The following is a 16,444-nucleotide window of genomic DNA, read 5'->3' as shown; positions in this document are numbered from 1 at the left end:
ACCATTTCAAAGCTCAGAAACATACAGAAGGCATTCTCACTGTGATGATGAATTTTTTGTGTCGAGTGGATGAGACGGATCACAGGGGCCCAGACACGTGGCCGACCATCACTCTGGGAGTCTCTGCGAAGGTGACTCCTGCTGAAGTTACTGTCTGAGTAGCCCGACCGAGGGAAGCGGTCTGCCCTGTGCAGTGTGGGTGGGTATCACCCCATCTGTTGAGTAAAACCAAAGAGTGGGGGAAGGAGGGACTGGGCCCCTTCTGCCCTCCCATGGAGCTGGGATGCCCATCGTCTCCTGCCCTTGGCGCTCCTGCTCTCAGGCCTTCAGACCCAGACCGAAACCTGCATGGTGGGTTTCCCCGGCTCCCAGGCCTCTGGACTGGGACTAATTACACAGCAGCTTGCCTGGGCCTCTTCTCAGCCTCCATGGAAGGCGTGAGCCAATTTCTTATAATAAATCTCTTCCTACGGGGCAGCCCACTGGTTCTGTTTCTCTAGAGAGCCCTAACTAAACACGCATTTTGCAAAACTAGCACACCCCAAATGCCAAAACCTGATAAGACAGGACAGGAAAGAAAGCCATAGATCAGGGGCCTGCAGGTTCCGGCCCACCTGCCAGATTCAGCCCACGGCCTGGGCTTGTGAACGAACTTTCACCGTAACCCAGCCGAGCTCGCTCGCGTGGCTTTCACCACACCGCTCGGGAGAGGAGGGGCGGCGGCAGGGAAACCGGTCCACAAAGGCTGAAACATTTACCGTCTGGCTTGACGTCCGCTGACTCTGCCACAGATGAAGCCCAGTCACGGAGACCGAGACAGAAGTCCTCAACGCGAGTGAATCAAATCAAGACAGGCAGAACTACCGAGTTCCCCACAAATCCTCCCTCCGTCCCTTTCTTTTCTTAAATAGACTGTATTTTTAGGGCAGTCTTATATTCACACCAATACCGAGCACAAAGGACAGAGAACTCCCATATCCTCCCTGCCCCAGATACGCAGTTTTCCCCGTATCCACACCTCACACCCGTGTGGTACATTCTTTTTGCTCTAAAATATTTGGTAGTTTGTTTGTTGTCTTTTTTTTTTTTAAGATTTTGTTTATTTGAGAGAGAGAGAGAGTGTGTGTGTGAGCACAAGCGGGGGCAGGAAGGGGAGAAGCAGGACAAGCGGACTCCCCGCTGAGCCAGGAGCCCAGGGAGCACCCAGGCACCCCTACAGTCTCTTTTGAAAATAGATCACCTTTTAGGCGCCTGGGTGCCTCAGTACGTTAAGCATCTGCCTTGGGCTCCAGTCATGATCCCGGGGTCCTGGGATCGAGCCCCGCATCGGGCTCCTGCTCACTGAGGGCTCTGCCCCTCCCCCTGCTCAGGCCGGCGGGTGCCTGCTCATGGGCACGCTCTCTAATAAATAAATAAAATCTTTAAAAATACAAATTTTTTGAAAAGCTCCCTGCACACATGGTCTTGAGGATTCATCCCTGGGGAGACATGAAGATCCACGTGGCTCACCCGCCTGCTGTACGGCACCCGGCCGTCCAATCACACCAGCTCGTCTTCCCGTCCCGCAGAGGAGTGGGCAGGCCACCGCACGCTGAGAGCCAGCCGCTCCCCACGGGCGTCTAGAACCAGCACCCGAGTCCCAGGGTATGAAGTAGATATGAAATGGCTCCTCAAAGCAGCCGTCCGGGCAGCACTCCTGCCGGCGATGTAAGAGCCGCCTGCCCACGGGCACCCGCATGAACCTCGTGCTATGAGACTACACTTCTCCGCGGATGGGGAGTGGGCGTTGGGGGCATGAAATGACTCCTCCCTGTGCCGTGCACTTCTCCAGTCACCTGCGACGCTGAGCCCATCCCGCGCTCTCTGGCCACCTGGCTTCTTCCATGGAAATCCCCTGTTCGTGTGCTTTGCCCATTTTTCTATCCCATTTCCATTATTTCTCATTGATTTGGAGCAGCTATTCCTATAATCTTTCTTCTTTCTAATCTTCTAATTCTAGAGTTTTCTATCACTTCTAAAGTTTTGTTTCATAATCCACCTACATTTATTTTTGCACATGCTATGAAATTAGGATCTAATTCTATATGTTCCTTATGGACCAGCAATCCTGCACAGTTACGTGTGATTGGGCGGGCCCTGCTCCCGGCGGTGAGCAGAACAATGCTCCCCACCCCAGAAATACCCACATCCTAGTCCCCGGAACCCGTCAGTGTGATGGTGTTGCACGCCAGTGACTGGCTGCTCCCAGGGGGACGGCCCGGATGATCAGTGTGCCCAACGCAATCCCAGAGTCCTTGTAACTGATGGGGAGGCAGCAGGGTCAGGGCAGAAAGAGATCGGGAAACTGCCCAGTGCCTCTGAAGAGGGAGAAAGGGGCCAAAGGACGCAGCAGCCACTAGAGGATGGAAAGAAGACAGAGTCTGCCCCGGAGCCTCCAGAAGGAACCAGCCCCACCAAGACCTCTTCATTAGCCTGTGAGACCCATGTCGGACCGCTGACTTCCAGAACTACGTGACAGTAAGTTCATACTGTTTTAAGCCATTTTACATTTATGGTAATTTGTTACAACAATAGCTGCAAAGCAACACACTCATCTATAACCTGTCCATCCATCACACTCATTATTGTGTCCGTCTCTATCTCTGCCACGCTCTTCTGGCTACCAGAACTCTGCACACCTACGAATCAGGAAAGGTGAAGCCCCTTTTCGTCTTCAAAATTGCCTTCACTGTTCTCAACCATGGAATTTTTTAATTAAAAAAAAAGACTCTATCTCAAAGTAAAGTAAATGCAGTGCACAAGGGAGATACACTCCAGCAGAGAGCATGAGCCCAATTCAAGGTCACGAAAACACACAGCGCGTCTAGTGAGTCACAGTAGCACCGAGCAGCCGGGAAAAGGTCCAGAACCCCTGGACTACAGGCCCTGCGGTGCAGGGTTCCAGCAGCCCAGAAACCGCTCACAGGAGGCAAAGACGCCTACTTCCGGCCAACACAAAGCAGTGACCAGAAACAAATGCATCTGAAACAAATTTTTTTAAACTGACAAAATAATATGAAACAACAGGTTTCAAGACAATAGAATTCAGGCAACAAAGGACAGTGATCCTGAGAGGCAGGAAACAAGAGAAGTGAGTCCTGCAGCTGACCCTGCTTACTGTGGTTAGTGGGTCTGCAGGTCACGGCGCAGAGACAGGGCACAGGGGACCCCTGATGGAGAAGACAGAGCTGAGGGTCTGAGAAGGCCGAGGAAGCTCCAGTTTGCAGAGCCAAGCGCCAGACGGGACAAGGTGCACAGAAGGAGCACTCCGGTCACTTACAGAAAGCTCCCTGTAGATGCAGCAGGTGACTGATCAGGACAGCACCCAGTGCTGGGGCAAGAGCTCCTGGAAGACCCCGGATGTTCACCTGGGGCCAGAAGCAGGCCCACTGCACAGGCAGACGGCACACCTTGCAACTCAGAAGATGGGAGGACGCAAAGGGGAATAGTTAGCCCTAGACTAAAAGCTGATCTGGTCCCACCTAACAGACTTTAGGGGCAAGATCTGAAAGGATCAAACTGTTTCCAAAGCTCAAGAGTATTTATCAAATACAAAAGTATTTAACACTCGATAAAAGGAAATTCACAATATCTGTAACACAATATAAAATACTGAGAGCAGAGAAGCAGGAAAATACAACCCAAATTAGGACTAACATTACCCAATTAAAACTAAAGGAGAATTAGGGCATGTGGTGGCTTAATCCGTTAAGTGTCTGACTCTTGGTTTTGGCTCAGGTCAGGAGCCCAGGGTCCTGGGATCGAGTCCTACATCGGGCTCCCTGCTCTACAGGGAGTCTGCTTCTCCCTCTGCTGCTCCCCGCCCTTTGATGTGTGCACATAAGCACTCTCTCAAATAAATAAATAAATAAATATTTTAGAAATATTTTATTTATTTTTTTGACAGAGATCACAAGTAGGCAGAGAGGCAGGCAGAGAGAGAGGAGGAAGCAGGCTCCCTGCTGAGCAGAGAGCCTGATTCGAGGCTTGATCCCAGGACCCTAGGATCATGACCTGAGCCAAAGGCAGAGGCTTTAAACCACTGAGCCACCCAGGTGCCCCAGTAAAATATGTTTTAAAAATAAAAAATAAAAATCAATTAACGGATAATTCTGGCAAACAGAGGGAGCGGCAGACCCCCGGGCTGCACACACCAAAGGTCAAGGCCACTGGAAAAGAAAGACCCAACCCGGTGGACTGCTGAGCCACAGCCACCAGAGCAGCTGGTGCGGCCGGAGGCAGCTAAGCGACAAGGCAACCCCATCACTGCTCAGGGTTAATTTGATTAGAACATCGTCACCCAGACCGGCCACTTATTTCCAGCCCCAGGACCGCACAGTAAACGAAGGCCTTGAACACTCCTTTCCAGGAAAGGTCATTCTGTCTTCCCTGCAAAGCTCGCCGTGCAGGCGTGTCCTCCCAGGACTCCCACTACTCAGGCTTCCCCACAGACGTGGATGAACCACGCTCACTGCCCTTCACCACTGTCCTGAGTAACTCCATCAACAATATTTAATCACAACGTTTACCTGTGTTTATAACCTGAGACACTGTCTTTCATATTTACCCTTCTCAGAGCTCTTTGTTTTATTTTTAAAATGTAACTATATGTCAAGGAAGGAAAGATGCTAGATTACGGAATGGGTAGGAAATAAATTGCACCCTTTGTTTAGTATTTTTAAACAACATATTTTATGCCCTTAAGGCATTCAACTTTATCAAGGAAACCTGGAAACGCCCTGCACGGACCCTGACAGAAAACCCACGGCTTCTGCCTGCACGGCAGGGACTCCCCAGAAATCCTGCTACAGCCCCCGGCCAGCGCGCTGCGGACAGAAGCTGGTGACCAGCAGACAGTGGCGCTAAACGGGAATCCTGGCCACCACCCGGTGAACTGGAAGAACCACTAGAACCACCAAATGCACCGCCTCTTTGAGAAGAAGGAAAATCCTTAATGATGTGGTTTGTCCCAAAGCAACAGACTCTCCGTCTAGTACCTGAGTACGTTCAGGAGTCTCAGAAGCCCCGGAAGACCACGAAGACAGCACCACTGCGCCAAGGTCTAGGCCAAAGCCATACAGGGACTGCTTCCACCATCAAATTAAATTCAACAAGACCAGTTCCCATAAACTAGAATCTCAACTCATAAAAAATCTGTCCCAAACGAGTCCCAGACCCACTAGCGCCCCTGCTCCAGCAGCCAGGACCTGCGGCCAAAACACCAGCAGGTCGTCCCCGGAGACCGAGCAGCATCCGTCAGGGACACAGTCCAGGACTAGAGCTCCCCTCTGCGGCCCTACACATTAGTCCATTCCCTACCTTTAACTAAGAGACAAACCTCCTATGATCTAGAACATTCTTTCAGCTGGAGCCATCTCTAGAAGACTCAGGCCAGGGCTCAGGGCCCTGCAGAGTGAAGGTCTCCAACACCCCTCTGACGCCAGCCCTGCAGGGGCCCGACAGGTGGGGTTCTCAGTCAGACGCTGGCTTCGGGGTCCCTGGGTAGAAGCCAAGAGGCCCTGACCTCCAGGTGCTGAGCCAGATGGACGCAGGCCCAGTGGCCGCCCGTGCTGCTTCACCCCCTACACCCATGCAGGGACGTCACTGCTCCCAGGAAGGACGTCCCTCTGCTGGGAGTCCCCGCTCCCTTTTTCAAAGCCACAAGCTGAGATCAGACACCCCACTCTCGGAGAGTGCTTCCGCGGGGGGGAAGCACCTTAGAACAACAAAGGTTCGCACATTAACGGCACCACACACAGCAGGTAGCCCGTGGATCTCAGCCATGCTCTGACTCCTGGGCCCGTATCTGCAGGACCCCAGGCCACGTGTCCCAATGGGTGTCACCTGCGGAGCCTTCCACAGGCCTCTGGTCAGAGAGCTGCTAGAATCAGATGACGATGTGCTGTCACCATCCAACTCCACACCTCCTTATTAAGCAGAAGTTCAACCATGGGACCCAAATTAAAGCAAATCTGTGCAATTATCAGATAAATGTTATTGTACTGGACTACGTACTTCTCGGGAACAGATGGAAGTCACGCCGTGTGCACGAAAAGTCAGTCCTCTGCAAACTTACTTGTGGGGGATGTGGGTGGTCTCCTGGAGGGCTGCCGCTCTGCCTCGGGGCTGTGCACGAGCCCCGTGGTGGTGTCCAGGTGTTCCTCGGGGCTCAGCGAGTACTGGAACTGGACGGTCCCCGACTCCACCTGCTTCACCTACGGTAGACACAGTGAGAGTGATGGCAGCCTCCCCCGTTATCAGTGCTCCCAAGTTACAGCCAGAAGCAGGTCCCCTGGCCCAAAGTTGACATAAACCCAGGGACAGCTGAAGCCCCGTGTTCTTAGATTATGACCAAGTCACTTCCTGAGCAGTCAGCCGTGGCATTAACACCCCAGAAGACCACGTTAGCACGGAAGGCTCTTACACAAGCAGAAATCACATTTCTCCAGTTCTGCACGTGTTTTTAAACAAACCTATGAAAAACTGACTTTTAAATTTGGGCGTATCACTCTGTTTAACACATGTAACCACAACCACGGTCAGGGCGCAGAGCAGCGCGTCACCCAAACCCTGCCCGGTGCTGCTAATGCCTGGCCCCGCCGTCGCGGAGCTCATCTCCATCACAGCAGCCTGGTCTGTCCAGGACGTCATACACGTGGAACCACGTGACAGATCACTTTTGAGCCTGGCCTCCCACACTTCACACAGTGCCGATGGGACTCATCCAAGCAGCGGGACGTTATCTGTCATTGGTTCCTTTTCCTGCTGAGCGGCACTCTCTGGAACGACGGGCATGCTTTATTCATGTGTTCGCCCATTCAAGCACCTTCAGGTTCTTTTCAGTGTGGACGGTTACAAACCCTGGGGTACATGATTCCGTGTGAACCAAAGTCTTAATGTCTCTAAGACCAGGACTGCTGGGTACGGGTATGCGTAGAGTTCATTCTGCAGGACACCATGGTTTACTTCTAGACTCTCCGTTCTGCTCCCCTGACCTTCGTGCCAAGCCCTCACCAACAGCTCTTCACAGAGGCTGGGGAAGCTTTACTCTAAGGGTCAGACTGGGGGCGCGATTCCTCCTGCTTCACTGCCAGGACCCTTCTGATTCCTGTGCTTTCTGTATAGATTTTAGGATCAGTCTTTCTACATCCAGACCAAAAAAAAAAAAATGTCCTGCTGGGATTTCGATTAAAATTATATTATCTGTAGATGAATTTGGGGAGAATTTATATCTTTATCATGTTGGATCTTCTCATCCATGAAGATGTTGTGTCTCTCCATTTACGATCTCACCCAAGACAAGAGGAAGCACAAGAATGGTGGCGTGCGGCGACAGGAACGGGCTACAGTTCCCAGCAGGCAGATCCCGGAAACATCGTGTGATTAGATTTCTCTCTTTGGGGGAAGAGCTTTATAAGTAATACTGTTTGGATTTTTTTTTTTTTAATTTTGCTTGTCAACTTTTCATTGCTAGTATACGGAAATGAATGATTTTTCTATCTTGATCTCCTGTTGTCTCCCGCAACCTCAGTGAAGTCACTAATTCACTCTAGCAGGTTTTTCTGTAGATCCCTTGGGGTTTTCCACACAGACAATCACGCTATCGGCAAACAAGTACAGCTAGCTCTATTTCTCCCTTTCCAATCTGTATGTCTTTCGTTTTGTCTTCCTGCCTTAATGCCCTGGCTAGGACTTCGGGTGCGATGCTAAACGAGATTCTGAATGCTGAGCAAACGGCCCTCGCTTGTCCCTGACCTTAAAGGGATGACACCCCACCTCTCACTGCCCAGCAGGGTGCTCACTGACAGGTTTGTGTGGGTGTCCCCCAGGCAGGAGGGGCTTCTCTACTACTCCTAGTTTGCTCACAGCTTTCATCAAAAATCAAAGTCAAATTTTTTTCAAATGCCTTGTGTGTCAATTGTTATGATTATGCAGTTTACTTTCTTTAGGATATTACTATGGTGAATTATATTTATTAATTTTTAAAACAAAACCAGCCTTACATTTCTGGGACAAACCCCCACCAGGTCATGGTGTTGTCTTCTTTCCATATTTCTGGATTCGATCTGCGAGGGTTTTGCTGATGATTCTCCATCTGTGTCCCTGAGGGACATGTGTCAACGGCATCCGTACGCTGTCTCTGGTCCTGTTATCAAGACAGCACGGTAGCACGGCCCCATTACGTAAGTCGGGAATTGCTGGCATCCTTCTATTTCCTGGGAGAGTCTGTGTAAAACTGCTCCTTTCTCTTCAAGTCGTTCAGTAGAATTTACAGTGACTAGGCCTGGATATCGCTTTCTCCAAAGTGTTTTAACCACAAATTCGGCTTCTGTAATAGTCCAAGGACTACTCAGATTGTCTACTTCATCTCAGGTGAGTTCTGATAATTTCTGGCTTAAGACAAATCGATCCACTTCATCAAAATCGCCAAATGAGCAGGCCCAGAGTTGCTCACCGTGCTCCCCTACTGTCCTTTGATGCCTGTGGGGCCAGCAGAGATGGTCCTGCTTCTACTCCTAAAACCAGCAATTTGGGTCCTCCCAAATTGGTTTTTCTCTATTTTTGTTCTCTGTGGTCTCTATACTGTCTGTTTTCGAGTTCATTTGTTTCTGCTTTTCATCCTTATTCCCAACTTTCTTCCGCTGGCTTTCGGGTTATTTTGTTCTTCTCTTGCTCCTACTGGTGGAAGAGAAGATTACTGAATGGAGACCATTCTTCTGTTCTAATACAAGCAGTTAATGCTCTCAATTTCCCTGGAAGCACACGACAGCTGCATTCTCCACCTTTTGATGTATTTTCCTTTTCGTTCAGTCCAAAACCTCCTCTATCTCTTCCTGAGGCTTCTTCTTTGAGTTAGGGATTATTTAGAAATGTATCATTTGCTTTCCAAGAGCCTGCACTTTTTACTCTTATCTTTGTTATTGACTTCTGGTTTAATTCTATTGTGATCTCGGAACATACCCTGAATAATACAATTCCTTAGAAATTATGAAAGTTTTATGGCCCAGGATGTGGTCTGTCTGTGTGTTCCCTGTGCGCCGGACAAGAAGGTGTGCTCTGCTGCCGTCAGGCGTGGAGCTCTACAGACGTCATGTCAATCCAGACAGTTCACGACGTCGTCTGGTTCTTCCGTGTGTTCGGTGATTCTCTCTGTGTTCCCTGGTTTGCTCAGAGGGCGTCAGAGTCTCCAACCATGACCAGGAACTTGTCTGTTTGCCCTTTCACTTCTACAACTCATTTCTGCTTTATGTGTTTTGAAGCTCTGTGTTAGACGCACACACATTTAGGACTGCCATTTCTTCTTGGTGAATTGCCTCTTTTATCATCTGTAATATCCTTAATTCCTGGAAATTTCCTTCACTCCAAAGTCCACTCTGTCTGGGGATGATACAACCACTTTCTTTTGATTAGTGTTTGCATGGAATGTTTTGGTGTCTGTTGAGTGTCTTTTCTCTGAAAGCTGAGATTTCCCTGGTTTTTTCCTGTTTCTTTGCATGTCAATTAAATTTAGATTTCATCACGGATATTTTGAATATTATGTCAGGAGACTCTGAGTCTCATTGAAAGCCTGTGGAGTATGTTGATATTTTTGTTTCATCAGGAATCAGTCCAGTGGGTCCAGGCCACAGTTTCCAACCGGTCTTCTACAGGTTGTCAAACCCACGCAGTGCTATCCAGATCCCTCCTGCATGTGATCCACCCTGGGCAACTCTGGGACAGGGCTGGCGGTCTATCCACAGTCAGTTCTCGGGGTCTCTGGTATAGCGGTTCAGGGTCAGACTCAGACACGTGCAGTCTGGGGGTGAACCCAGCATTTCTTACACAGCGGCATGGGGTTGCTTCCCAAGCCCCTCCCTCTCCATGGCCTCCCCAGACCTGTCCAGTTCCCTGGGGCTTTACAGTCCTCTAGCCAGACCCCACTGCACTGCACACTTCTGGCAACCGTCCCTGAATCCAAGGCCGCGCAGTGGAACAGAGTGGTTTCTTTAAAGAGCACGGGAGCGTATCAGAGAGCCAAAGTTCTCACCTATCATTATTGGAAGTCAATACATAATGTCTAAAATTGAGAAACCAAGAAACAGCAGTAGAAGCATAATGTCTGGAAACAAAGAAACACCGTCAGTCACAGCCGAGAGCTGAAAGTGGCTGACTCTGGAGATGTAAATGTTTTTTAAAAGACAATTACTTGGTCAAAGGAAAACATAAGAGTTGTTTAAGAAAGAAAACACAACCATACCACACGCCTTACCTACACAGGAAATAGCATCGAAATAATCATAACACCAGCCCCCACATCCACTTAGCCAAAACTTATGGGATTATCTCTAATATTTGTATTTCCCTCTGATTAGTATCTACCACTTCCCCTCAAGGGTAAGTTCACAGGATTGGGGCTACTGTTCCTGGGCAGACAGAGGTGCTCGGTAAACGTTCACTGAAAGGATGAGTGAGACAGAATGAGCCAGTGCGGGGGCACAGCTGGCCTCCACGCCTTCTGCCTGGACAGAGGCCGGCCCTGCCGGAGGAGACAAACGCAGGAAGAAGCAGAGGAGGAAGCAGAATTATACTCGTGACCAGGTTTGGTTCATTATTTTAGTTAGTTGTACATGTTTAGCCTAGTGGTCTCAGCCAGGGGCAATTCTGCCCTTGGGAGACGTTTGGCGATGTCTGCCAACAGCTCAGGGTATCACAGGTGCGGACCCGCGACGGGCCTCTAGCTGGGGATGAACGTCCCCTGGTGTGCAGGGCAATCCCCACAGCAAAGAATTATGTGGCCCAGACTGTGAACAGCACTGCGGTTGAGAAACCCCAACTAGAAGTGACACCCCTTGTTAAAAATGGCAGTATTTGGTACATTTCTGTCCTCAAGATAGTCAAGCTCTCCACATCCTCCAATACGGTTTACGCACTCAGAAAGTGAAGGGAATATCGTGGCATGCCGAGGCTAAAATTAAATAAAATAAATATTTATTTAAACACATACATATGTACATACCAAGACGGGGAGAGAGAGGCAATGGCTTCAGGAACTCTAATGGCGGTTTTATAAGGGCCAGACTAGTCCATGAGGGAAAGCAGCAAACGGACCCCATAATGAGACCTTCCCATAAGGAGAAAAGCTGCACAACCAGCCGTTCCTCATCCGGTCCCCAGAGCACTGCCCACATCATAAACAGCAACACCAAAAATAACGTTTGTCGTTAGAGTCAGCACACGGACGACTCACTGAGGGCTAGGGACGGTCCCTGCACCTAAGAAAAATGAGGCCGTCGAGCAGTTAGAGGCCCTCACTGCACTGTTGAGACAGGCCGGGTAGTTCAGGAGTGCGGGCAAGTCCAAGCACTCCTGTACCACACAGGGCAGCACTGGGTGACATGGTGTGACACAGGGTGACACTGGGAGACATGGGACGACACAGGGTGACACTGCGTCAGGATGGGCTTCCATCGCCAGCAGCACTTTCCCACAACACCTGCGGCTCCCAGGGTCCCTGCTACCCATCCTGCAAGGCTGTCAGTGCGGGCAGGGAGGCCAAGGGAGGAGACCCGTCCCACACCCTGGCCCGCCCCCTTTACCTGTCTTCTCCGCCAGGGTTCAGAGAGAACTTTATTCCAAACATGGATTTTCAGCTGTGGCTTGCGCTCTGTGCAAAGCTGGAAGGAGCTAGGGGCCAGCAGGCATGAGAAACCAGGCATGGAGACAAGCCCAGCTGGACACCCAGTGCCCGGCGCCAACCACAGCCTCTGCCTCCCAGAAGGCTCACCCCCCACGTGTACACGCACAGCATAGAAGAGCACCCTATTTGCACAGTGCATACAAATGAAAGTCACAGGCCCTTGGGCCATCTTGCAAGACTGATGTGTGAACGGGGATGTCCTAAGCCCTAAAATAAAACCCGCCTTGGTTCACAGGTGACTGGGACTCAGCAATCATGCTCGTCCCTTAAGGGCACATCCATGACAGGAAAAAATTCTGCTCATGGGGTGCCTGGGTGGCTCAGCAGGTTAAAGCCTCTGCCTTTGGCTTAGATCATGATCCCAGGGTCCTGGGATCAAGCCCTGCATCGGGCTCTCTGCTCAGCAGGGAACCTGCTTCCTCCTCTCCCTCTGCCTGCTGCTCTGCCTACTTGTGTTATCTCTCTATCAAATAAAAAAATAAAAAGAAAGAAAGAAAAATCTGCTCATGACACAACCTCTGGTTTTGAAAGCGTATGAACTTGCCAGAAGCTCAGGGGCAAAGTCTCACACTTAAGGAGCATATGAACCACTTACCTCTTCAGAGCTCCTGCTGGCCGGGGGCACTTTATAGACCAGACGGTGCGAGGGGTTGGGCCGGATCCCACCCTGCAGAGGTAAGGTCACCTTCCCAGAGCCGGCTTCCAGCACGGGGTTCCAAACAGCCCAGCGAATTGTGTGCATACATGCCACGCCGGACAGAGAGGGGACGGCGGCCGCCTACAAGGGAAACAGTGTCGGTGCCTGACTTACACCAGACCCACCTTGCAGATGTCAAGAGGGAGCAGTGCAGCCAGGCAGGGTCACGAAGAAGGAACCGGGGTAGGAGGGCACGACACAGAAGCTCGGAGGGCACGGGAGCAGCCGCCCACCTTGAGACCCCCCCCCGCCCCCACAAGCTCTCCTCTAGGGATCTCCCCTCCGGCTCAAGGCAGCAGCAGCCTCTCTTCTAAAGACGACACCGCCCTGCTGACCCTGCCTGTTCCCCTGGGGCTCTTGGTGTGGCTCTGTGAGCACGCTGCCCCTCGCCCGCACCTGCTCAGCTCACCGCTATTAGGAAAACACTGGGAATGACACTTGGTGTTAGTGACGGCACAGGGTGCCGCGGACATTCTGTCTGCGATCATCCACACGTATTTTCTCCAGCTACGTTTCTGCTCATAACAAACGGTACATGTCACGTATGTGACTCTGTGTGGGCCTGGGAAACCGGCCAGGCCCGATTTTCTGTGCCTGCCTTCCCCCGCCTTCTCTTTCACTGGGCAAGTGAAGCCAGTGAAGGCACCAAGGAAAAGCCGGAATTGAGGACAGGCCGTTTTCTCAAACACCATTTCAGGCTTGACTCAGCGTGCTCTAATGGCACCACCTTCATGCGCTCACTCCAAATTAAGAATAAAGCCACACTCCAGGCCTGGAACGCCTGCTCAGCTGGGCAGTGAGACTAGCGGCGGGGGTAGGCGCCGTCAGACACCCCAGCTCTGGCTGAGCCCCCAACAGGCAGAGGCCACAGGCTCCACGGGAGGCAGCTCGTCAGGGCTCTGGGAAGACCCGCTCTGGGCTAGAGGCCACGGGGCACTCGGCAAGCCGGGAGGACTGGGAGCCCAGGAAGGCACTTTCCAGCCCCAGGGCACAGAGCCCCAACCAGAGTCACTGAAACTGTCCAGCCCCGGGCAGGAGCCATCCCCGCCTCTGCCCGCTGCCTGGTGCGGGTGGTAAGGCAGGAGGACAAAAACCTGAAGGCGGTAGGTGGTCCCTGAAGCACAGGCACAGCGCTTCTAACGCCCTCCTCATGGGCAGCAGTGAGTGGTCTACTCCCCTCTGCAATGGGGACAGCAAAGGAATGGGGTGACCCCGTGTGGTCTCGACCACCAGCCTCATCCGCTGAGCCAGGCAGCCCTCCCCATGGGGCCATGGGCAAGGGGAGCCTACAAGGAGGGGCATTACGCTCCTGGAAGGAAGGGAGGCCTGTGCGCCATCCGTAGCGATAAAAGACATCGTCCCCAAGGAGAGGAAAGCTGAGGGGGCCCCGCGGACACAGGCCTTGTTGGAAGCCACAGGAGAACGCCAGGCTCTGGCAGAGAAGCTGGGGCTCCCAACAGACCCCGCCTGCTTGTCACAGCCAGGACATGAAGGCATTCGGGTTTGCAGGACATCGTCACACACGCACACGGAAGGACTCTGGCTGGAGCCCAACGCACACGACTCCACAGTCAGCCGGGCCCACCGCAGCCGAGGGGATGTGTGGGCAGCACCCAACACGGAAAAGGAAGCACACTCAGCTCACCCCAGTCAGGCTGTCCAGAATGTTCCTCTGCCCAGCGGTCTCCTGTCCTACCACGTCCTCGGTCATATGGGATAAGAGTCCAGAGTCAGCGTCTGGCCCTGAATCAGTCTCTTCCTGAGGCCCCATCATAAGCGGACCAACCTCACTTCTGTGGGGCCTGTTCTGACCCCAACTTCCGATCACGGGCTACCGCCCCTCTGCCCTGGCCACCCTGCCAGCTCAGTGAGAACATCCTGGAGGTACGAAGAACTGGCAAAGTAAGACACCTACGTGTGTGACCCTGGCCAGCATGTCCGAAACGCGTCGGCTGCGCAGACCACCCTGCCGCCCCCCACCCGCTAGCTGACGGCGGTGACATCAAACGGTCAGAGGACAACAAGGGGACTATAAGTCCACTGCTCTTTAAAAACAACATCTCTGGGGGCACCTGGGCGGCTCAGTCTGTTAAACACCTGCCTTCAGCTCTCGTGCTCTTTCTCTCAAATAAATAAAATATTTTTAAAAAATCACTATAATTGCATTAGCAAAACTGGCCACTAAAAAACACTCTGCAGATTCCAACATTGCTAGACTACGTTTGTAAACAGCCATCTCCTTATAAGACCCAGGTTAGGGGCGCCTGGGTGGCTCAGTGGGTTAAAGCCTCTGCCTTCGGCTCGGGTCATGATCCCGGGGTCCTGGGATTGACCCACATCAGGCTCTCTGCTCAGCGGGGAGCCTGCTTCCCGCCCCCCGCCTGCCTCTCTGCCTACTTCTGATCTCTGTCAAATAAATAAATAAAATATTAAAAAAAAAAAGACCCAGGTTATTACAGGATCAAAAGTAAAATATGTATCCAAGTTGTCATGCTGTTTGTGCCAGTCCTTCTAGTTTAATCTTTCAAATTAGGTGATTCTGATACGCAGTCTTCCAATTTCACAGTTCCTTTGGTTTCCTAGTTCTCAATCGATAACAGCCCTCCCCGTGCTGAGTACCTGTCGGTTACACACATATCCACCTCCCCTCACTTGCGTCTCTAACAGCTCCAACAAGAAGAAATGATCTGCGAGTCGCTGATCATTCCTTTGCAAAGATTTCTGCAACAATTAGGGCTCGGTGGCAATACCAGGCCGGGCTGACACCTGCAGGCGAGAGCCTGCCCAACCCTGCGCCCCGGATCCCCCCAGCCTGGTTCCCAGCTCTGAGGAGGTCAGGTGCATCCAAGCACCTATTTGACTGGTCAGCGTGACAAGGCTCCTCCTGCTGGTGAAGTCTAGTGGTTGAGATAAAGTCAGTTACTTCGTAACATCTTCTCCTGCCCAACTGGGTTTGCATTCACGAGAAAAAAGGGGGGGCGTGGGGGGAGAGAAAACCATTGAACTGTTCCCCATTTAGACTTTTAATGAGAACAGCAAACAAGAGGCCGAAGGAGCACACTGGAGCGTAAGCCGGGTTTGGGGAACAGAAGGGCGACACCAACATACCCCAGGCAGAGCCCAACAGACAGCCCTGATGGGAACGCCATAACCCGGCTCCCTGTGGGGGCTCCCCGCAGCTTCAGAAAGGCAGGTCCCCAGCCCAAGCCCTGGATGCTGTGACTGTGACGTGATTTGGAAAAAGGGTCCATGCAGATGTAATTAAGTCTTACAAGATTAGGAGATCTAGATTATCCAGGTGAGCCCCAAATCCAATGACCAGTGTCCTGACAAAGCAGGACAGAAAGCGAATGGATGACCGAGAGACAAAGGGAGGCCACGTGCAGGCAGAAGCTGCAGGGACATGGCTGTGAGCCCAGGGGGACCTGCGAAAGGCACCAGCGATCCTCCCCTGAAGCCTCCGGATGGAAGCCAGCCCCGGGCTGGGTGCAGGCGTGTCCAAGAACCCACCACCAACACAAGTGGCGGGGCCAAGGCCCGTCCTGCAGAGGGGCAGGCATCTGCCCACATGACTGATGGGCACCTGAGAGCAGCCAGAGCTCGACAACCAGCAAGGAACAAGGCCGGCTCCAGGTTACTCGTGTCCCAGCGGTCTCCGTAAAGAATACCGGGTCCTTGGCCACTGTGGCGCACTGCATGAGGCCTGAGAGCCTGCAAGGTGAAGGGTCAGGAAAGAGACAGGCACCCAGGGCCGGGTGATGCCACCGCACAGAGCAAAGACTCACGGGACAGGCATCATCAGCCTGAAGTCGTCCTTCCAGAAACCGGTCAGTTAGATGCCAAAGCCGTTTGTAAATCAGACGGACAGTGCACGCGGCAGCGTCTGCAGGCCAATTTCCTTCCTACACACTCACGGTGCAAAAGGAAACCCAACGAGGGGCGCCTGGGTGGCTCAGTGGGTTAATAAGTCTCTGCCTTCGGCTCAGGTCATGATCTCAGGGTCCTGGGATCGAGTCCCGCATAGGGCTCTC

General features: G+C 52.1%; 1 protein-coding gene across 7 annotated transcripts in view; it reads right to left on the bottom strand.

Moving 5' to 3' along the window:
• NPHP4 (nephrocystin 4) overlaps positions 1 to 16,444 on the bottom strand; it is a 106,102-nt gene that overhangs the window by 43,163 nt on the left and 46,495 nt on the right. For all 7 annotated transcript variants that reach the window (XR_007126609.1, XR_007126610.1, XR_007126614.1 and 4 more), the window contains 2 exons: positions 12,312 to 12,494; positions 6,116 to 6,254 (listed from right to left, as the gene is read on the bottom strand). Coding sequence is in view for 1 of the 7 variants with exons in the window: in XM_047725783.1 (XP_047581739.1) it covers positions 6,116 to 6,254; positions 12,312 to 12,494 (322 nt within the window). In the remaining 6 variants the exon portion in view is untranslated. The remainder of the gene's footprint in view (positions 1 to 6,115; positions 6,255 to 12,311; positions 12,495 to 16,444) is intronic.

This window comes from Lutra lutra, chromosome 4 (assembly GCF_902655055.1).
Source record: "Lutra lutra chromosome 4, mLutLut1.2, whole genome shotgun sequence".
In the NCBI taxonomy this organism is placed as follows: Eukaryota; Metazoa; Chordata; class Mammalia; order Carnivora; family Mustelidae; genus Lutra; species Lutra lutra.
The sequence above is the reverse complement of the archived record's forward strand: the minus strand, read 5'-3'. Positions and strand labels throughout refer to the sequence as shown.